The sequence below is a fragment of the Nomascus leucogenys genome, chromosome 16, assembly GCF_006542625.1.
Source record: "Nomascus leucogenys isolate Asia chromosome 16, Asia_NLE_v1, whole genome shotgun sequence".
Lineage (NCBI taxonomy): Eukaryota > Metazoa > Chordata > Mammalia > Primates > Hylobatidae > Nomascus > Nomascus leucogenys.
In genome coordinates, this window is record NC_044396.1 from 72,366,741 (window position 1) to 72,389,444 (window position 22,704).

General features: G+C 35.1%; 2 protein-coding genes across 3 annotated transcripts in view; one reads left to right on the forward strand and one right to left on the reverse strand.

The window, feature by feature from the left end:
- Positions 1-6,443, reverse strand: part of MRPL13 (mitochondrial ribosomal protein L13) — a 64,818-nt gene extending 58,375 nt beyond the window's left edge. The window contains exons 1-2 of one of the 2 annotated variants that reach the window (XR_004026253.1): positions 6,127-6,222; positions 4,255-4,378 (exon numbers count right to left, since the gene is read on the reverse strand). Coding sequence is in view for 1 of the 2 variants with exons in the window: in XM_012508102.2 (XP_012363556.1) it covers positions 4,255-4,378; positions 6,127-6,153 (151 nt within the window). In the remaining variant the exon portion in view is untranslated. Of the gene's footprint in view, positions 1-4,254; positions 4,379-6,126 lie in introns of both variants that reach the window. The other variant, XM_012508102.2, reaches the window with a different exon arrangement.
- Positions 6,444-6,476: 33 nt separating this feature from the next.
- MTBP (MDM2 binding protein) overlaps positions 6,477-22,704 on the forward strand; it is a 78,639-nt gene continuing 62,411 nt past the window's right edge. The window contains exons 1-9 of the mRNA XM_003256161.2: positions 6,477-6,646; positions 7,490-7,570; positions 12,067-12,140; positions 12,235-12,386; positions 14,625-14,683; positions 16,220-16,364; positions 17,341-17,458; positions 19,971-20,105; positions 21,915-22,009. Of these exons, the coding sequence (XP_003256209.1) occupies positions 6,529-6,646; positions 7,490-7,570; positions 12,067-12,140; positions 12,235-12,386; positions 14,625-14,683; positions 16,220-16,364; positions 17,341-17,458; positions 19,971-20,105; positions 21,915-22,009 (977 nt within the window). The 5' untranslated portion in view covers positions 6,477-6,528. The remainder of the gene's footprint in view (positions 6,647-7,489; positions 7,571-12,066; positions 12,141-12,234; positions 12,387-14,624; positions 14,684-16,219; positions 16,365-17,340; positions 17,459-19,970; positions 20,106-21,914; positions 22,010-22,704) is intronic.

Genomic DNA, 22,704 nt, shown 5'->3' on the forward strand with positions numbered 1-22,704 from the left:
TGAGAAATGCTTGAAAAGTAGCTATTCTGAATTAGTGATAAACAACAAAATTTGGCTTTGGCCTTTATGTTTGTTTCTAAGTTTGGAAGGACAAAAGTCCAAATGGCTACTTCAGTGTTATTTTTGGCATCTCCGAACTTGTGCACAGCCAAAGTGATGAATGATCAGATAGGTTACCATAAAATCTGCTGAATGTATAGATACTGTAACATACAACAAGGCATATTGTTTAATTTATTGACAATATCGACATAGTCACTTCCAAAGAAGATATGTATTCTAGATATAGCCTGAAGCAAAAATCTCCTTCAGTGCTTTGTAGGATGATATTCTAGGAGTGAGGTGAAGTATAAATGTACAATTTAGATTGCAAAATTAAATTGCTGTGATATTAACATTTGAAATACATTTTTACATTTAACTGAATAGTAAGAGAAAAATATGTTAGCTAAGCAACTTTAAGAACAGCATCATAAACTTACAAGGCAGAATACTAGAGTAGATTTAGATCATAAATCTGATCTCTGTTGAATTGTTTGGTATGTTAGCATTCATAGCATTCATTTTTATAAACTGAGTGCAACTTTTGTTTCATTCAATGCAGAACAGAAATATTTTAACATAATCTGATTTTAGCAAAGCTAAAGAAAGGTTTTCCTCTGCTTCCTTTAAATACTCCTATAGTCCTCTTCAATGAATTAATCAGTTGGCAGTGAAAGGAGTAGAATCCTCATGAATAAGTCATACTCCACTAATCACCATATATAACTTATTTTTTGATTTATCAGAAACATGTTCAAAAAGTTCTCAAGTCCCAAATTCAGGAGGGAAGCTCTAAGTAGGAGGGATTCCTTTACTAGTTTCACATCCTTTCTACCTTAACCCACATTTTCCATAAAAAATAACCTTATAATGAAAAGACAGTTTCCACAACACTTCACAGACATCCATTTGACAAATAAGGTAGTTCAAATATTGTATACGTTATGTTCAGATACATTATTTGTTAATTTTTACAACCATTTCTAGAACAATGATCATCATTTGTAATATTATTTTTCTGAGAAACTGTAGGTCAATGTAAAAAAAAATTTGTTTATAGTGATTATGAGCCCATAATGTCTGCTCAATAAATGCTTATTAAACCACTAAATGTTAGAATGTACTCTTAAAACACAACATATTTATAAATTGAAAATTGTTTGCAATTTAAGTTTTGATTTTAGTGACATCTTGTGGACACGAGAAGTTTTGCTAATATGTTAATATTAAATACAGTGAGACATGCCCAGGCAAGGTGGCTCACATCTGTAATTCCAGCACTTTGTGAGGCTGAGGTGAGTGGATCCCTCGAGCTCAGGAGTAAGACCAGGTTGTGCAACATTGTGAAACCACGTCTCCTCAAAAACTACAAAAAACTTAGCTGGGTATGATGGTACACACCTATAGTCCCAGCTACCTGGGAGGCTCAGAAGGTGGAGGCTGCAGTGAGCTGTGATGGCTCCATTGCACTGCAGCCTGGGTGGCAGAGTAAGACCCTGTCTCAAAACACATAGTTAAACAAAAATGCAGTTCGGTCTTTAAAAGGTAAGTTTCTACTTTCACAGAAACCTAATAGGCAGCCACAACAGCTCTTCTGGTATCCTAGCAGAATGCCTATTCATCCGTATCTAAGGTATGCTTTTGCAATGATGACCTGGTTATAAGGAAGCAGAACTTGGAGTGGACAGATAGTGCTATATTTGGAGATGGAAATTAGGTGACTGCTACTAATTGCACTTTTCCTCAAATTTTGTATGATTTGCATTTCTGCAAAGACAACCTAAGAGATCTCATTTATTATGTGCTGATACCATTGCTAAGGAAAAAGCAGCAGGAAAACTCAGTACAAGTGGTTAAGAATCATCAGACTGAAGTGGAATGGGGAATTTCCTACATGAGAAACAGGTGCCTAAGTTCTAGTCCTAGTTCTACTATAATATAGCTGAATAGCAATGAAATCCTGATTTTAGTTTACTCAACTGTCAATGAAGAGATGAGGTGGTTAAACAAAATATCTGAAGTCCTAAGGAATTAAACAACTCTATGAATTGGTAATTCTATGACTATTTTTCTGGTCTGCCAAAAAATACTTTTAAAGTAAACAGGTTTATAAGTGAAAGTGTAAGTCTCCTGATCACTATTTACTTTCAAAATACAGTTGATCTCTTTATTCATAGATTCCATATTTACAAATTTGCCTACTTGTTGAAATTCATTTGTTACCCCAAAATCAATACCCATAGTGCTTTTGCAGTCATTCATGGAGATGTCTACTAGACAACAGATGAATTTGCTTAATAGAAATTTGTATATGTGAGTCTAGAATACAGGGAAGGGGTCAAAACTGGAGATTTAAATTTGGGAGGCATTAGCATATAGATGATTTTTAGATACATGAGACCAAATGCAATCATCTAAGGCATGAGGAAAGGTTCAAGGAGTGTGCACTGACGCACTTCCAATTTTCGGTGAGAAAAGCATTTGAGAGTTTAGAAAGCTGAGGATAGCCAAGGGGACTAAGAAAGGGAGAATAAACAGGGAAACAAGTGAATCCAGGGAAACAAGTGAAAAATGTGTTTCAAGAAGAAAGTTCTCCAGATGAAAATTAGCCTGGACTCCTCAAAAGGTTAATGAGAAGAAAATAAAAGAAGGATTATTCTAGATTAAGCGACTAAAGGAACCTAGGTTGCATCCTGGTTCAAAAAAATAATAGCTGTAAGAAACATACTTGGGACAACCAAAGAAATTTAAAAATACACTGAACATTAGATCATCTAAATAAAGTACTGTTTCTTTTCTTACGTGTGTCAATGGCATTCTGGTTACATAGAGAGTATCTTTATTTTTAGGAGATGCATGCTAAAGTACTTTGGGGGAATTATAATGGCATCTGCAACTTATTTTCCGATGGTTGAATAAAAAATATACGATAAAAAGTTAACAACTGTATTTAGGTGGAGAGTATAAAGAAATTAATTGTACTATTCTTTGACCTTTTCTGATAGTTTGAAACCTTTTATAATAAAAGTAAGAAAAAAGCAAAGGACAAACAACTCAGTGGAAGAATTGACAAAAGACATGCACAGACATTTCACAGGACAGGAAGCTATAAAGGCCAATAAATGAAAAGATACTCAGCCAGCCATATTTGTCATTGGGAAAATGCAAATTGAAATCACAAAGCGAGCATTTTACTTCTACCAGAATAGTCAAAATTAAAAAGAATGAACATATCAAGTGTTATTGAAGATGAGGAGTAATGGAAACTCTTGCATGCTACTGGCATGATAAAGACTCAATAGTTCCTATGCACCTTAAAACCCAGTAATTCCTGTCTTTTGGGCATACCTTGGAAAAATTCTTCCATGTGTGCTAAGAAAATGGCACAAGAATATTGACAGCAACATTAATGTAATATAACATAATGGCAAAAAAATTGGAAACAAACCAATGCTGAGTATATTCATTTCACCATTATAATTGTTATTATGGTTAATTTTCTTTAAAATATCACATATTTTTATATATACATCTTTGTATGTTTAATATATTGCACAATAAAAGCTAAATAAAAATGTGATCAATTGCAGCAAATGCTGTTGACAAGTCAACCAGTATGAGGACTAAAAACTGACATCTGGATCAGGCCATGAAGTGCTAGAGTAAATGAAGTCTATCAAAAACTATCTGTAAGCAGAAATCTTCTAGAATGAAAACAACTTTTTAATTTTATTTTGGAAAAAGGATACAGAAAAGCAAGTCTATTAATCTTATTAGTGAAAATAAGCTTCCCATACCTAGCTAGAACCATGTATTTTTCTAGGGGAAAAGATTTTTTAGAAGAGAGGGCAAAATTATTTCCCTTAAAAACTCTTTATATGCACGTCATCACGTGAAAAGACATACATAAAAGTGAAAGTTTAAGTCATGGGGCAAATCAGGTTATTTCTGAGTGTGAAAAGAAGGGCTACTAATAATTTCGCTGGGCACTAGCATAAAATAGGCTTGTTCCGGGTAAACTGATCCATACGGTTTCCCCGTGAATAGGCCAAATTCAGTTTTGGGCGCTAGTATGGTTTCAGCAAGAATGGAATACAGGATCCTCAGGAAAAATAAAAAGGGCCCTTAAACTCAGCCCCGTCAAACTTCATCAAGATTCTATTCTGGCATGAAAACTACAGTGGTTAATGACAGGTCTAAAATAATACTTACTCAGTGCATGGTACACAGGTTTATGTAATCCCTGAAGTCTTATTGATGCCATAGCAGCAAGTTTGCCAGGTGGCTGCATTTTCCCATCTAAGAGATACCATATTCTAGCAAAAGTGGCCCATTGCTTGGGGAAAAAAAAAAAAAGAAGAGGAAAAAATAAAGATAATTATCATTAAAATGGAAATACAGTAATTAAATTTATTATCATATATCATCACGTTTCTACAATTAATGTCAACAATTTCTTTGAAAAATAACTCTATTGCTAAAGAATTTTTGTTTTCATTTCTATTTCTGGAAAAGGGTTGTTTTTTCTAATCATTCTGCAAAGACAAATACAGTAATTATTCCTTCCTGGTTTCCTGTCAGCAATATGACTTATGTTTTGTTATAAATATCCCAAAGATATATTTCCCTTTACAGTATGACTTTTTTTTTTTTGTATAACACAGAATCTGGAGGGGCAATGAGAAGCTTGTAAGAAGGTAGAAGCTGTTTATGAAGGTCTTCAAAAACATTTAGAGATTAGTAGGTACATTATATTGAAAGCTGAGTGGCCAACTAGAAACTGAAGACGATTCAGGAGTTCAATTCCTGGGGAGAGTTAAATAGAACAATGTAGTTGGGAAAGTACAGATGGATAATGTGGAATAAATTTCAACTTTAAAAAGTTGCCTGAAATAGGTATCTTTAGGTTGCCTCAGGAATAGACCATTGTTTTTACAGTGGTCATCAAGGTATTCAAATTCTTAGAGAATTCTAGGCCAGAAAGATCTCCCCCAGATGCTTTCTCCATGCATATACACAAGAGGCTAAACAATGCTGGAAAAATACAACAAGGCTAGCTGGTCTTATTTTAAATTTACTTATCACAACCTCAAACTAGTCTACATATAAGAAAAAGGCCAGTTTTTGTCCCCATTCATTGTAGACTAATAGTTTGATACTTAGAAAAAAAAAAACTTTTTAATGAAAAAATACAAATGCTGGACGATGTCAAATTGCTAAAAAAGTTTTTTAAAGTTTTATTTTACTTCTTGTATTTATCTCATCACAGACAGGCAACAAACAGCCCACGGAAGGAACCATACTTGGAGCGGCACTGAGCTGAAAGTCATCTTAGACCGATATAACCCAAACTAACTCCTATTCTTCCACCTGAAACCTGGTTCAATCTCAGCCTTCCCTATCTCAGTTGATGACACACCCTCCAGTTGTACAAACCAAAAAACCTTGGGGTAATCCTTGTTTCTTCTTTTGAGGTTGGCCTATATTCAATCTTCAGCAAGTCCTACTGGCACTACCTTCAAACAAAACCTGACCACTTTCAACACACTCCATAGTATTTCTAGCGTGGCCTCTGCACCATCACGTCTCGCCTGGATTACTGTAACACCCTCCAAACATATTCTTTGCTTCTGTCCTCTACTAACCCCTATTTCTGAACAGTCTATTCTCGACCCAGCAGCCAGAGTGCTCCTTTTGACACCGGGTCAGATCATGTTACTCCGTGGATCGAAACCCTCCAAAAGGTCCCCATTTTACTCAGTCAAAAAACAAATTCTTACAAGGGCCTAAAATGCCCTAGGTGATCCACCTTATTACCTCTCCGACCTGCTGTAATCCTCTTCTCCCCCGCCCCCCAAAAAAAGACATGAAAAGGGCAGACTGAAAAGAAGAGGAGACGAGTAACAGACGAACGACATTAAGTGCTTGCCAGACTGACGACCCTCTTGTGCTTTCCCAAGGCACCTCGTGGCCGAGGGTCTCGGCTTCTCTGCCGCCCCAGCTTCACTACTTAATCTGCCGGAACCAACGCTCTCCTTCTGCCAGTATAATGAACCCCATCAAGCCATAAGAGTCCGAGCTCACCTGGGGCGCCCTAGAGAAACTCGACATATTCCTCTACTAGCAGGACGGTCCGTCCTTCTCCTAGTAGCCACGCCGGGTCACTCAGCCTTACTGGCCCGGCGGGAAACGCTAACACCCAAGTAGGACAGTTCCTAGCCCGTCGAGCACTTGTCGGCTTCTCCCTCTTCCTCGAGTTTCCTCCAGTCTTCTCCACGGCAGCAATTTCGTCATGAAAGGAGCAGATAATGCAGTTATTTAGGGAATAACTCCCGAAAATATCTCGCTTGGTGGAAAACTGCGGAAAACCGACGGAGGACATAATTTCCAGCCGACCTAAAGGAAGGGAACCGGAAGTGCGTCATAGCGCGCGTCTGTTTGGATGTGGAAGCCGAGACATAAAATTAGGGGGTGATCTCTGAGGAGATGGATCGGTACCTGCTGCTGGTGATCTGGGGGGAAGGAAAATTCCCGTCGGCGGCCAGTAGGGAGGCAGAACATGGGCCAGAGGTGTCGTCGGGTGAGGGTACTGAGAATCAGCCGGGTAAGCGCTGGGATGAGAAAGAGCGGGAACGGCTTGTGGAGACGGGAAGAAGTTTGAGTTTTGTCATCAAGTTCTGCTGAAGAGGGATCAATAGTAGTTGTCCCACGAAGTTGGGACTTTATCTGGGATAGAGTTAATGAGGGCTGCAAAAATAGCATCTTCATGGAAAAACAGGGATAAATTTGTGGATGCAAGATTCCAGCCCTTAGAAGTTCTTGGCATAGTAAATATTTAACTTAATAATTTTTCTATGCCTTAGTAATGGGATTGCCTGCTTTTTGGAAATATATGCATTTATTATTTCTGCTCCTGTGTTTCACATGCAGGTAATACAGAAAGGGGCAAGATGGACAAAGATCTTGCTGTCCTAGAATTTACATCTAATGGGAGGAGACATCCCACATATAAACTAAGTTTTAAAAACAAATGATGAATTTTAAATGATTTTAATTGTTTGCGATTGCACTGCTTTTTGGTGCACCCATCTAGATTCAATATTGCGTTTTATGTGTTCATTTGTTTCGATCAAACAGGCATTTTGAGGAGTAAATGTATGTGGTTGTGTATAAGGTATTGTCACAGAATTTCCCTTCTCTTTAAAATTATTCTTTTGAGGGGAATTTTGCATTCGTGCTAACTGACTGGCATGCACAGATTGGGAGCCTTTTCTATTTTCTCTGCTTGCTTTAGATTTTCTGTATCAAAACTTGAACAGATCTTGAGCAGCATTTAGTGCTTTTATGTACAACCTACTAGTCTTGAGAGTCTCTGATGGTGAAATTGGAGTAAGTTAGATTATGTAAATCTAGAGCCCTTTGAGTTAGTCTATCTTTTCTTTTTCAGACTTCACAGCAGCAAATGTTTATCACCTCTTGAAAAGAAGCATTAGTGTTTCAATTAATCCTGAAGATAGTACTTTCCCTGGTAAGTATAATAAATTTCTCTTTTCTTTGGCACAGCATTTGTATTGGAAATTAACTTAATTAATTTAGACCCTAAGGAGTACAAGGAAATACTTCTTGACTGTGTACAAGGCACTGAGTTACAGAGGTAACTAAGGGAGTACAAAACCGAAAAATAAATTACCCCTTTCTTCTAGATGCTTGAATATAGTAAAGTTATGAAAATTATTCTAGGTTCTCAGCTTGAATTTTGCTCTTTTTATGAAATTTTCTTGCCTATCTTAGTTCTGTATAACTAAGGGGAGTGTGGCTTTATGAGGATGATTTTATCATGAGTAAAGATATATAAATAATGTTCCCACACTGATTTCCTTACCATTTATTTATTTATTTCTGTTCTTAATTACCTATTTCTGTTCTGATTCTCTTAAAAGTACTTAATAATTACTAAACACAATGAGCTTTTCTCAGTTCTTATCTGCTTTGACTTTTTGAAGTATTTCGCTTTTTTGACCAACCGTGCTTTGTAAAAATCTTTCCTCCTTTAGCTTCTACTGGCATTATACAAATGCATTTACTGACTTTGATAGTTATCTTTTCTTTTATTCCTGCTTCTTGTCCATTACTGGGAATGTCCTTTAAACGTTCTGAAAATGGAGATGCCAAAACAGACCAATACCTAAAAACTGAAGGAAGTTTCTGTCGATGCAAGGAACGGTCTGCTCCTTTTGATAATTTTGTAGTTCCCGTGACTGTACAACCTGCACCTTTCTCTTCTTTCATTAGAGAACCTCTTGTCTCTCAGTGTCAACTAAAACCAATGGGGAATGATTTCTAATATGTATATGCTACCCTAGCCTGTTTTCCAAGGCCTAGTAGTACTCATTAATTTTCAAGTTGGTATAATTTTAGTCTATACTACTATCATTGCAGGAAAGATTTTCTTTGATTTGCACCTCAAATGTATATGTAAAAGAGTTCTTGGGAGTATTCTAGGGGTTCTTATGATAAATTTTACTTCCCCCTTGTGTGTTTAGGGGTTTCTTATACATGTGGTCCTTGTTTTGCATGATAGTGTTGTACTTTATAATTGATTGTGCAAAGCAATCCTAATATAATAATCAATGAGAAAAATTAGAATTGTCCCATGACCTTTAATATTTTTTGTCAAAACATTAAAAATTCTCTTATTGTTATACAATTTTATGGAAATAAAAAAATAGTAAAAATAAAATTTATTTTGTACACTGTAATTTAAAAACCTTAGGTACATTGAGAATTAAAGTGTTTTATTTCTTTGTAAAAACCTTACCAAGAGTAGTTTGAACAGTGCTTGCCACCTTTGCATCATCACGTAACTTACGATACAGAGTGAACATCTTTTCTTTTATTGGCGAATTATCATATTCCAGCTGTATCAACTTCCAATGTTTTATTCTTCGATTTTTTTTTTTTTTCTTTTTTGAGACAGGGTCCCACTTTTTTGCTCAGGCTGGAGTCCAGTGGCCCAATCATGGTTCACTGCAGCCTCAACCTCCCCGGCTCAAGTGTCACTATCCTTCTACCTTAGCCTCCTGAGTAGCAGGGACTATAGGCATGAACCACCATACCTGGCTAATTTTTTAACTTTTTGTAGAGACAGGGTTTCATTATGTTGCCCAGGCTGGTCTTGAACACCTGGGCTCAAGCAATCCACCTGTTTTGGCCTCCCAAAGTGCTGGGATTACAGATGTGAGCCACTGTGCCCAACCTGGACTTTCAATGTTGTGAAATATCTCTGAGTTCCTTTAATATTAAGGTTTTTGCTAGCCTCATTTTCTCTGGGACATCTTCACCTTTTTCATCAAAAGGTGTTTGTCACAGCAGCTATTTTGAGAACTCTGTTTACATTAGCTTTGAAGATTGCTTTCAGTGTTAGCACTTTTTGTTTCTTTGGTGTTTATCTCTCTCTTTTTAAAAAATTCCCTCATCCATTTATCCATTTTTATAAAATATCACATGGGTTTACACTGGGAAACCAGAAGGCAACACAGTTACATCCTTTGCTACCTGTGTGTGAACTGAGTGGCACTTGTGCAGTGACCAATCAGTGACATACTTTAAAAGTAGTAACATGATTGGTTACTGATCATGACACACATCTTTTATGTATACAGTGGTTTTGTAGACTGAGAAGCTTGCAATGAAGTCTTAAACTATGCAATTATAGTTAATGAATATACCATGGTAACTGAAATTTGAATCAGGTTGTTGGGGAACTGGTGTTATTTAAGCTGCAGTAACTGGAATTTGTGCATATCAGAGCCATGCAAATGGAAACTGCCTGCGCTGAATTTCCTGCCCTACTAGGATTATTGATTTCAGTAATATGGCAAGTTTGAGGGACGGAAAGTAGAATATGATTATAATTGGGATAAAGGTGGAGAGGTAGGCATGGCTATTTAGAGGATTTTGTAAATAGTGTCAAGGTGTTTGGATTTTTTCCTAATGGTAATCAGCAGCCATTAAAAGCTTTAATTAAGGAAGAGACATGATCAGATCTGTGCTTTTGAAGTATTCTCCCTGCAGTATAGTAGATGGATTAGAGAAAAGTATAGCTATTTCTGTATAGGGGGATTCTGTAGAAGACCAAATGAGGAATGGGAGAGGCAGCCAGGGTGGAGGAAAATGGATAGATCTGAAGGAAATTATGGGGGTAGAATTCACCTACCTTAGTGTTGAATTGGTATGATGTAGAAGAAGGAAAGGATGAGAAAAGAATCAAGGATGACATTAGGTTTCTGGTGTGGATAACGGCATGATGGTGGCATTTAGTGAGAAAGGAGAACCAGATTTGGAGGGACTATGACATGTTCAGTTTGGAACCTGTTAATAGTTGCCTGTAAGATGTCAAAGTAAAAAGTAAAAATGTAAAAATGTTTTACGTTTACTAAAATAAAATGTAAAAATAAAGTAAAAATGTTTTACAAAAGTTGGATATGTGTGTCTGGAACTCAAAATGTAGGAGAGGGCTGGAGATATTGGGTTGGTGCAAAAATAATGGCAAAAAAACAATTATTTTTGCACCAATTAATACAAATTATAGAACCAATGTATAGATGTCAGGTGAAGCCATGAGAAAGGATGGGATTGCTTATGGATAGTAGGGAGAACAGAAAGCCTCAAACTGAATCCCAGTATTTGGAAGAACTGAACACCAGTTTTTAAAAAGAATAAGGAGCAGCCAGAAAGATGGGTGCCACAGAAACCAAGTGTTTTAAAGAGAAAGTAGTCAAATATGTCATCTTTGATTCTTCTTTTATGCTGAGAGGTCAAATAACAACAGAACTAAAAACTGCTAGATTTAGTAACAAGTCAGTTATTGGTGACTTTGGTGAGTGTTCTTTCAGTGGCATATTGGAGACAAAAAACAAATTGAAATGCATTTGGAAGGAAGTGGAAAAGTTGACAAGGAAATAGAGACAGTCAGGTGTGGACAGCACCTTCAGAAGTTTATCTTTGAGGAAGAGCTAAGAAAGTGAAGTGGAGATGAATTTAAAGGGACCCCTTTTTTAAAAAAAGAAATACTTTGAGAAACACTTGTGTGTATTTAAATGGCAATGACAAAGAACAGACAGAAGGGAGCAGATTGAAATGCAGGAAAGATAATCAGTGGACTAGATAATAGAATCAGTGGTCTCAGGAGGTGTGGGGGATAACATTGAATTGGAAGGACAGTGCCTCTTACAGGTTAAAGGGGAGGAAAGAGGAAAGATTAATGGCAATACAAGTTGAGTTGTGTGTTTCCTGAGAGGATGTTATAGGGATTATTACCTAACAGCTTCTATTTTGTTAAGGCAGTAGGAGTCTTCTGCTGAGATTGTTGGAAGAAAGTGGTAATAAGAATTTAGCATCTTACCTAGCTTCCTTCCATTAGTTAAGCCTCAGTTACTACATTTCTTCTTCCTGTTTTGAGTCTAATTTCTATACATAGCTCTAAATTCTTTATGACTCCTTGACACATACCTTGAGGTGACCCTTAATTTTATATCTTCATGTAATACTCCATTCTCCAAGAAGAGCGTCTTCCTTATCTTTAGACTGGGGTTGCTCTTTAATGCCTCTGTCTCTAGTCAGGCTGAACCAACCTGCATGGTCTTTGGAGAGGGAATTGTTTTCACTAAAATGACTTACATGGTTTTGCTTTACTCAGTAGTAACTGAGTAGCTGTATTTTCAACATCTTTATGGTAGATTGTAATCTGTGTGAAATGATGATTAAAATAATAAAAAATAATAATACGAATTTTGAATTGTGACAAATGAAAGCCAAGTATTTATTGTGAGTAAAGAATTTTGCTCTTTAGGTAGATTGTTTTATTTGAATTTTTAGCAGGGATTTTTAAAAGATCCACATATATATGTTGGATAATTATGTAATATGTTTCAAAGTTATGGTCTGTAAGTACAGTATATATGCTGTGTCATCTACTTATTTATGGTATGCCTTTCTAATAATAAGTGTGGTTTCATTTTCAAGCCTGTTCAGTGGGTGGTATACCTGGTTCCAAGAAGTGGTTCTTTGCAGTGCAGGCAATATATGGATTTTATCAGGTAATATAAATTTAAAAATAGCTACTAATGAATGTCTTTACTAATATAAATAATTTCATGATCCATTATTTAATACAACCTTTTGATTTATTAGTTTTGTAGTTCTGATTGGCAAGAGATACATTTTGATACAGAAAAAGATGAAATTGAAGATGTTCTTCAAACAAATATCGAAGAATGTTTGGGTGCTGTTGAGTGTTTTGAAGAAGAAGATAGTAATAGCAGGGAATCATTATCCTTGGCTGAGTATGCTTATATGGTTTTTGTATTATCATTAAAATACTTAATATTAGACAGTTATTTTAATCCATGAGAATGAAGATTATATATTTTAGCATCTTTACTGACGAAACTCTAATTAATTGAAATTTTTGACTCTTCACTTTGGAAGACATAAGGCAATTTGGGCCTTTTATTTGAATAAAATTCTTTAAAATGCATGTTTCTTAAGCTTACGTAATGTCAAGAATCATAAAAAGTGATAATTTAATTAACATGTTACTTTCTTGAAGATAAATTCTGCCTAATGTTTTATTTTATTTTGAAACAGGGTCTTGCTTTGTCACCCAGGCTGCAGTGCAGTGGTGCAGTCATGGCTTGCTGCAGCCTAGACCTTCTGGGCTCAAGCGATCCTCCGACCTCAGCTTCCAGAGTAGCTGGAACTACAGGTGTGCACCACCACACCCAGCTAATTTTTGTGTTTTTTTTGTAGAGATACCGTGTCGCCATGTTGTTCAGGCTGATCTCGAATTCCTGAGCTCAAGCAATCTGCCTGCCTTGGCCTCCCAAACTGCTGGGAGTACAGCTGTGAGCCACTGTGCCTGGCCAATAATGTATTTTAAAAGCTTGAATAGAAATGTTATTTAATGTTAATAGCTAGCATTCATACCAAAGTATCATTTTCATTTTGCTATTTGAGGCCGAAATCTGTGACTTCTTTATGTGTATTTGCAGCATTTCAGGTACCTTTTAAAATCCATAGAGTTTGTGAGGATTATATATACATGATTGAGTTCACTTAGGTTTTTTTCAATTGTGGTACAATATGTAAGTTGATCCAGGTGACATAAGTTGTGATAATAATTTTTCTCTTCCTGAAATATACCACCTCTTATAGTTAATACCTTTTTTTAGTCTTTCATAACATTTCATGACAAAACTGCTCTTATTTTAGTATTCACATATCTGTAAGTAGCTATAGACTTAAAAAATTTCGTTTTCCTTTTTCCAGATCATATTTGTTTGTACTGATTAATAAAAGGAGACCTTTCCGAACCAGAGAAATATCACTGAACCAGGGATTAGTAGAGGTAGACTTTATTTACACAATCTGAGGCCAGTCACGTAACTTCTCTGGTCCTTTGTTTTCTCATCCATAAAGTACTGAAGTACTGTTAGATGATTTCTTAGGTGCTTTCATTTACCCTTAAAAACTCTTATCGTCCCATATGTTTTCCTACCACTATTAAAAGACAAGTATAAAAGTTTCTGATAAGTGACCTAATAATTATGTCCACAAGGGGGAGCCTGAAAACTAGAGTTTACATAAGATGCCTTAAGTTTCTAAGACGATGGTGGGTTTCTAATAAAGGATTTAAGTACCTTTATGCTATATAATAAACTTTTTTTGAGAAAAAAATTGCATCATATAGATAAAACTAATAAGTTCTGAAGATCTGAAGAGGGTGTCATATTCTTTAGTCAAGACTGTTAAATACCATTCAGAGAAAAATCGTGTCCTTTTTTATTAAAACACTTAGCATTTTCTTACTTTTAAGATTCAGAAAAATGGCTGGGTGCAGTGGCTCATGCCTGTAATGCCAGCACTTTGGGAGGCTGAGGCAGACGGATAACTTGAGCCCAGGAGTTTGAGACCAGCCTGGGCAACATGGCAGAACCCCGTCTCTACAAAAACTAAAAAAATTAGCCGGGCATGGTGGCGTGTGCTTGTCGTCCCAGCTATCCCAGCTATGCAGGAGGCTGAGGTGGGAGGATCTCCTGAGCCCGGGGGATTGAGGCGCAGTGAGCTGTGATCATGCCACTGCACTCCAGCCTGGGTGACAGAGTCAGACCCTGTCTCAAAAGAAACCCAAAAACCAAAAATAAATGAATAAATAAAAGGTTCCAAAAAAATGTTTGGTCTGTTAGTTATGATTTATATTTAATATGCTAGTTATAATTTAGGGAGTTTTATTCCCTTTTTTTTGTTTGTTTTTGGGGTGTGGGTAAGAACTTGTACTCAGGGTTTGAATCCTAGCTTCCATACATACTAATTATGTAACTTTAGGCAAGTTATTTAAAGTTGAGATAATAATAGTATTATAGTAGTACCTCCTGGAATTGTCATAAAGATCAAATGAGATTATACGTCTAACCTGTTTAACAGTGTCTGTACAACAATCTTTTTAGTTAATATTACCTATTATGATTATATATAAATATATTTGTGGGGTTTTCTTTTCCTAACTTACCCTTTTATTTTAGTCTCTATGAAGAAGCTGCAGAAAATTTGCATCAGTTATCAGACAAGCTTCCTGCTCCTGGTAATATTTTGTGACTGCTTTCAATAATTTGTATCTTATCTTATTACACTTTTTATGAATAAATGATAAGTTCGTTCTTTATGTTAGTGTTCTCACTCTAATCTTTAAATTAAAAAATGCAAAGCAATTTTTAATTGAAGTTGATACAGAATGTATCCATGAGAGTACATTACTGAGATGTAGCAGTTCTTTTCATTGTTTTCATTTAGTTAGGCAAAAATTAGAACTTAGAACATTAAATAACTATCTCTGTTTCTTTAGTTATTGCTGAAGAAGAATCTTTCTACTACAGACTGTTGCTTTTCAGAGACGTTCTGTAGAAGACTAATCCCATAAACAGCTCTTTAAGAAGGAGATTATTTAGCGTTGATAATTTGGATAACATTCTTTTATGGTGAAGTTACTATATGCATTATCAAATGGAATGTCATACCATAAAAGAAGGTGTTTCCTCAGCATTTTTTTTATCGAACCTATTTTTTCCCCCATAGTGGAAAGAATACTTTGTGAAATACTGTATCATAATATTCCTAAAACTGTTTTTTTTCTTTTTTCCTTTGTGTTAATCGAGTAGCTGTCTTCTAATATTTGGTACAGTTGGCATCCGCAAATACTTGAGGAGTATTCTTTTCTGAATACTTTGTTTATTGAAGGTCATTATTAAGTAAATATTTGTACTAGCAGCCAAGTGTACCATGATGAATAAAGCATCTGTCATTAACATAAAGGAGCTTATAGCTTATAGTTAGTCTGATCTCTATATTCAAGGAGATCATATATTAGTACAAAAAGCCCCACATAGAAAAATGACTGAATGAGTTGACAAACATATCAACTTTTAAAATGAAATGTGTTGAGTTCAAAGTATGCACTGAAATATTACATAGTTGTTTTGGCAAATTAGAATACTTTCATTATCAAATTTATCTCCAGTTTGTTTCATTTTGATTTCTGTAGTCCTTCGGGAAATGTATAATTTTATAAAATTTAAAGTTTTGGGAGGTTATTTTTTCTCAGGATCCAATGATGATGTCAGTATAATTGGTTTTCTGAGTGTTGTATTGTCCTTTATAAAAGAGACATCATTTATTTGAACATTACAGTTTTGCACTAATTCATTCTCTTTTGGATAACAAAATTATGTTTAGAAAAATATAATGAAATCGCACAGGTTTTTTTTTTCTCTGTTGAGTACAATAGCATTGATGATCTTAAGAGCAATGTGTGTAATTAACCACTGCTGCAGAATTGGCAAGTAATTATGATATAGTTTATTGTTTTCTAGTATATGCTAGCTATTTCAAGATAACATGGCTTTCAGTCAAATGATAAACATTTAAAAAGTTTGAATTCCTGAGGACATATATTGTTTTGAAGAATTTCAGAAATTAAAACTAAAATCTTCCTTTGTCTTCTAAATAAATATGTAATTCATTTTTCTAAATAAACATAAAATTCAGTTGTTCGGGGTACTCTTTTGAGACATTTCAGATCTAACTTTTTAAAAATTACAAAAATGCCTTTTTCTCTTTCTAGGTAGAGCAATGGTAGATATAATACTATTGCTTTCTGACAAAGATCCTCCTAAATTGAAAGACTGTTTACCTACTGTAGGAGCATTAAAACATTTGAGAGAATGGTATTCAGCAAAGATCACTATAGCAGTAAATCATTGTGAAATGTAAGCTTCTTTGTTCATATTTGATTATTGTCTGCGTTGTCTGTTTTCACAATTAACATACTATTCTCTTTTCAGACTCAGCATTTGAAAATTATTTTGATGTGACGAGATAAAATTTTATGTTATACCGTGATTGCAAATTTGTGTATTGAGAAGAATCTAGATGTTTCATATTTTATATTTCTGTTTCTGAGATATTTAAGTTTTTAGTAAATATTATTGATGCTGTTTTACAACCATTATTGAGGATTAATTCTATAAGCACACTGTATGCTTTTGAACATAGATACACTGGATTTGTCATGTTGTATTTGGTTTTCTGTTATGTGTCAACGTAGGAATAAATATACACTTGTATTTTATGATATTTTAGCAAGGATTAATTGTATATTACAATTTTGATCCTTAAATAAGCATTCAGTTGGATTTAATAACTTCATGATTTGTTTTCATTTAACGAATGTTTATTGAGCAATACCTTTACGGCAAGCATAGGAATAGACGCTGGTAAGTTAAGAAAGTGAGAAGACATGGTCTTTTTCATTGAAGTGCAGGGAGAAACAGGAATGCTAACAGTCAAGATAGTCTGTGATGAGTGCTGTTATAGAGTTCCATACAAAGCTGTATGGGGACAATATAGGAGAGCAGTTCTCTTTCTGAAGATAAGGAAGTGACATTGTGCCTGTGTGTGTGTTTATGTACATCTGACACCTTTAAGCCAATAGTAAGAGGAAAGTCTATTTCTTCATCCTTAGTACTAAAGATAATTACTCTAAATTTGTGAGGATGTTGGGAGTAAATGAACATGTGACAGCAATGCACTTAGAGACTGACTTAATAGGTGTTTCATATTAGTAGGAAAAATACAGCAATATAAATTTTGCAATTTTGCCTCTTAGGCTTGTAGTTAACTATAATGATTAAATTAGTGAAATATAAAACCCTGTTTTTAATTGTTGTAATCTTTTTTTTATAGAAACTGTCAGAAAATTGCAGAATACCTTTCTGCTAATGTTGTATCTTTAGAAGATCTCAGAAATGTTATTGATTCAAAGGAATTATGGAGGGGGAAAATACAGATATGGGAAAGAAAGGTAAATGGATTATTCACAGTTTGCCAAATGGGCCTTTCAATTTTATTTACAACACAGATATTTAAATAAATCTTAATGAAAATGTACCTTATAAAGATATTCTAGAATAGCACTATCTAAGTAGAACTTTCTGCAATAATGGAAATGTTCTATATCTGTGCTAATACAGTAGCCTATAAACCACTTATTACTACTGAGCACTTTATATGTGAGTAGTTCCACCAATGAACTGAATTTTTATTTGATTTTAATTAACTTTAATCACATAATAACATGATTATATTCGAGTGCTATTTCCAGAATGTAACGTTCTTTTAAAACGTAGAATTTGACATTAATCAAGTTCATGTTGTTTATCCAAATTGCTTTGTTTTATTACATGTGTAAACTACTAGAAAAATTGCTTAGAGCATGTTGTCTTCCCATAATACTACCTTAGGTGATTTTTGCTGTTTGCTAACCAGCCCCCAGATTTTGAACAAATTTTTTTAACATTACTGGACCCCAGATTTCTCAATTATAAGATGAGAATGTTGTATTAGGTGGACTCTTCTAATCCTGAATTTCTATGAAGTTTGTATTTCATTTTGACGTCTCTTACTATGAAAGAATGTTTGTGGGTTTTGTAAGTTATGTCCATTTTGAAATAAGTGTTCATAGTAATTTATGTATTATGTAGATAGGCAAAACTAAACTAAGAAAGTTTCTTAATGTTTATTTAGGGTAGCATGGGAGCATGAGTAGGCTTTTGAGTTCCTCTGAAGTTTTGTTACACTAATTACTAGAAATTTTTCTTCCTTTTTAATTCACCCTTAATAATGGTTTAATAAAATCTCTGATTAGACAACAGAAATCAATGTGGCTGGATTTGTCTTGTTGATTTGCATGCTTGCTCATCCTAATCTCAGACAGGTTAAATCTGCAGGTGAATTTTCTCTGTAAATGTTTTAATATAAAGAAATCCCACATAGGCAAGGCGCAGTGGGTGGCTCACGCCTATAATCCCAGCACTTTGGGAGGCCAAGGGGGGCGGATCACAAGGTCAGAAGATCGAGACCATCCTGGCTAACACGGTGAAACCCCGTCTCTACTAAAAATATAAAAAATTAGCCGGGCATGGTGGCAGGTGCCTGTAGTCCCAGCTACTCAAGAGGCTGAGGCAGGAGAATGGCATGAACCTGGGAGGCAGAGGTTTCAGTGAGCTGAGATCGCACCACTGCACTGTAGTCTGGGCGACAGAGCAAGACTCCGTCTCAAAAACAAACAAACAAACAAAAAAACCCAAAAAAACCCCACATAGCCAAGTGGAAGAGCGGAAGATAGAGTTTGCTAGAATTGCTTTTGTATGTTTTCTGAAACTGCATGTTTACAGGCAGAGAGATAATGGCAGAGTTCTTTTCATGTGATTCTTTTATTCTCTTGAATAGGAAATTAAATGTCCATATCTCCACTGGATGCATTTAAAACTTGAAATTACTTTTTTTGGTAGAGAACAGCTTTTTAGTCAAGAGGCATTACGGTGATTAAGGACATAGATTCTAGAGTTATATTGCCTACAATCAAATCCCAACCCTTTTTTCTTTCTAGCATGTTGTGTAATGCTTAGCCTCTTGGTGCTGCAGTTGTCTTCGTCTGTAAGATGATGATAATAGTTCCTATCACATAGATTTTTGTGAGGATTAAATTATTTAAAGCACAGAGTAACCACTCAGTAAGCGTTAGCTATCACTATTGTTGTGCCTACCATTACTATTATTAGCATCCTTGCTATTACTACTTCTGCAGCAATTGATCTTATCAGCAACATTTGTCAAAGACAAACTATGTGAGACACTGTACTAAGGATCTAGTAAAGAATAAGATAGAACCAGGTGTGGTGGCTCACGCCTGTAATCCCAGCACTTTGGGAGGCCAAGGCGGGTGGATCACCCGAGGTCAGGAGTTCAAGACCAGCCTGGCCAACATGGTGAAACCCCATGTCTACTAAAAATACAAAAAATTAGCTGGGCATGGTGGCAGGTCCCTATAATCCCAACTACTCAGGAGGCTGAGGCAGGAGAATCACTTGAACCCAGGAGGTGGAGATTGAAGTCAGGCAAGATTGCGCCACTGCACTCCAGCCTGGGCCACAAGAGTGAAACTCCATCTCAAAGCCAAAAAAAAAAAGGAACAAGACAGACAGCTTCTGTCTTTGCATAACTTACAGACTGGTAGGAAGCCAGATATTGAACAATGCAAAAGAGGTTGTTTGGTCCTGTGGCTGCATAGAATGAGCTTAACATACTCTTGCCAGCTGGTGAAGGGCCAATGAGAGCTTTTCATGAAAACCTGAAAAATTGATGTCTAAGTTAAAATAGGATGTGTACCTAAATGTAAGAAGCACACTTTTGAGCTGAGGAATCAAAAATATATACATGGGTTTCCCCTCAACTGTTACATTGTAATAAGATGTATTAATCTTTATAGCATTATTCATGACACTCATAACTGTGTTTTCTTGATCTCTTTTCAGTTTGGATTTGAAATTAGTTTTCCTGAATTTTGTTTAAAGGGAGTCACACCTAAGAATTTTAGTATATCTAATTTAAATACTGACTTCCTTGCCAAAAAGATAATACGATCAAAGGAAAAGAATATTTTGCCAAAGGTAATCGTGTTTAATTTTTTTGTGTTATCATTCATGTGTATTTTTGTTCCTATAAAATATGTTTGAATCTTGACTTAATATTACTAATATATGTACTTAAGTGTGATCACTAGCATAATTTTTAATATAATTAAGAACTTAAGTTATACTGTGTCATCAGCATTAAATTTTGGTGAAATTGTCATTGTTTTAGATGTTTAAAAAAATGTAATGATACTAAATGTGTATAGTCCTGAAACCATCTTTGGTTTGGACTTTACTATGTGACCTGTCAAAGACTCAGTTTGGAAAGAATATGACATAGAGAGAAGAGGATATGTTTTGATGTTAGGTAAACATGGGTTTGGAACCTAACCGTGTCACCTATAAGTTTTTGTTTATAACCTTGGGTAGATTGATTAACCCATTTGTGAAGTGGAGGCAATAGTAACACACTTATCTTACAAAGTTATGAGGATTAAATGAGGTGAGAGTTTAATATGTGACATAGTACCTGATATATGCTTAACTTATAGTGTAAGAAGTATCAGTTCTTGCCCCATATCTCCTGAACATTTGTTCTTAAAATGCAAGTAATTATAAAATATAATAATTAGGAAAAGGTTTAGTTGGCTTTTTAACATTGGAAAAATAACATAAGAAGAGATATTTATATGAAGGTACCTTAGAATTCATTTTAAAAGAACTAATTTAAGAACATGGAAAACAGTGGGCATGAAGTTAAAAGGATGTCAGATTGATGGTTAATATTTTCTAATCAAAGGGTGGTACAAAAAGAGGGTATAATTTGATTTGAACTCATTTCTCAATATTTGTTTAGAATTGCTTACTTTAAGTAACTTACTATGGCCATCTTTCACGGAATATTAAATTCTTTTCTAAAGATTAGAATCGTAAGATTCATGACCTCAACTTTTCTTCAAGTATGAATAATGTATCCAAATTTTTGCTACTGTTGAAGAGAATCTTAGAGTACAACTTCTTCAATAATGTAAAATTCATATTCTCTCTCTCTGTATATGTATAGACACACTGTATAAACACATATGTTTATGATTATAGATATATATACACATAATCATGTATGGTGAAATTACTCTGCTTTTTACAAGTCTAAAACTTTGTGTAACTTCTTCAAGAAGTGTGCCCTTTTCTTTGCCTTTCATGTGAAGTACTGTGGCTCCAACTGTTGAAATAGCTGACCTTCAATAACACACTCTAGTTTTAGGCTTTGCCCAAGAAATACAGTACTGAAATTTTATTTTTTCTAAATGGAGATTTCTATGTTAATTAGCACATGCTGGCTTCACTATCTCTCTCTGTAATTTATTTAGTCTTTTCGCTAGAATTTTTTTTTTTTTTTAATGTCAGTGTACCACTCAGCCTAAGTTCATCCTGGAGTGTCTTTTCTTTCACTTTTTTAGTCTGCAGATTCCGCCTGCAGAGGTAGGTTGCTAATTTGTTTCTTCAACACTATAGCCTATTGTATCACCTGTCTGTCTTGTTGGAGATAAACAGCAAAAGTTGAGAACACTTGTCCTCTGTTGCTTACCTCTTCCCATACTTACTTTCTCCTGTGAAAGCTCTTCCTGGTTACTAAGTGATCTCCATGTCTGTTTCTCTACCCTGAAAGGTAGAATTGAAATTGAAGAAATTCTGCTCTGCTATAGAGGATTAAATGCTAGGCATGCTTAATGTGTAAAAAGTTGCTTTTTAAGATCCATTTTAAAGTTTTAAACCCTTAATCACGAATTTGTTTACTTTCGTTTATGGTATTTAAATATTACACAATTTTAATTTCTTTTCTAGGTTTTCCATTATTATGGCCCTGCTTTAGAATTCGTGCAGATGATAAAATTATCAGATCTACCTTCCTGCTATATGTCGGATATTGAATTTGAGTTGTATCCTTTTATTTACATGTTCATTTTAGATTACATTTTCTGTGTCAGGTAGAATGTTCTGGTATTGTCGGGTAAATATACATGTTAGGTATATATTTTTCATCATATTCATTGTTTTGATGTTGATGTTCAAGTAGGCTGCTGGACTCCTTATTGTTGGAATTGCTGGGGAAGAAGTTCTTGCTTTTCCCCCCTCTTGGATCCTATACTTATTTTATCAGAAATCTTCCTCCCTATGCAAGCATCTTTATTTTCGTTCAGTATTGTTGAGACTTTTCTATGGATAGGGCTGTGGAAATAATACAGAAGTGATTGAGCCTTGCTTCTCTAATGCAATTATAATGTTCTCTGCTTGAGCACAGGACTGATCTACTCTCACACCTAGTCTAGCATTAACTGCAAATTTGTCCTTCCCACCCACTGCCCAGACACCACCACATATATATTTTATGTGCTTTTGTTAACTTTACTATTATTTTTTATAGTTTTAATGCTTTTTGGAAATAATTTCCCTTTTCCTGAAATCCAGGAATATATCTCCATGACTTCTATGTTTTACTCAATATGTTTCTGCTGAAGAAGTCTGTAACTGCAATATATCATAGTATATAGTAAGCACTCAATATTGTCAGATGAATGACTTTGGATTATGTCAGCCTATATCAGAATACTCATTATTTTCTTATTGAAAGTTC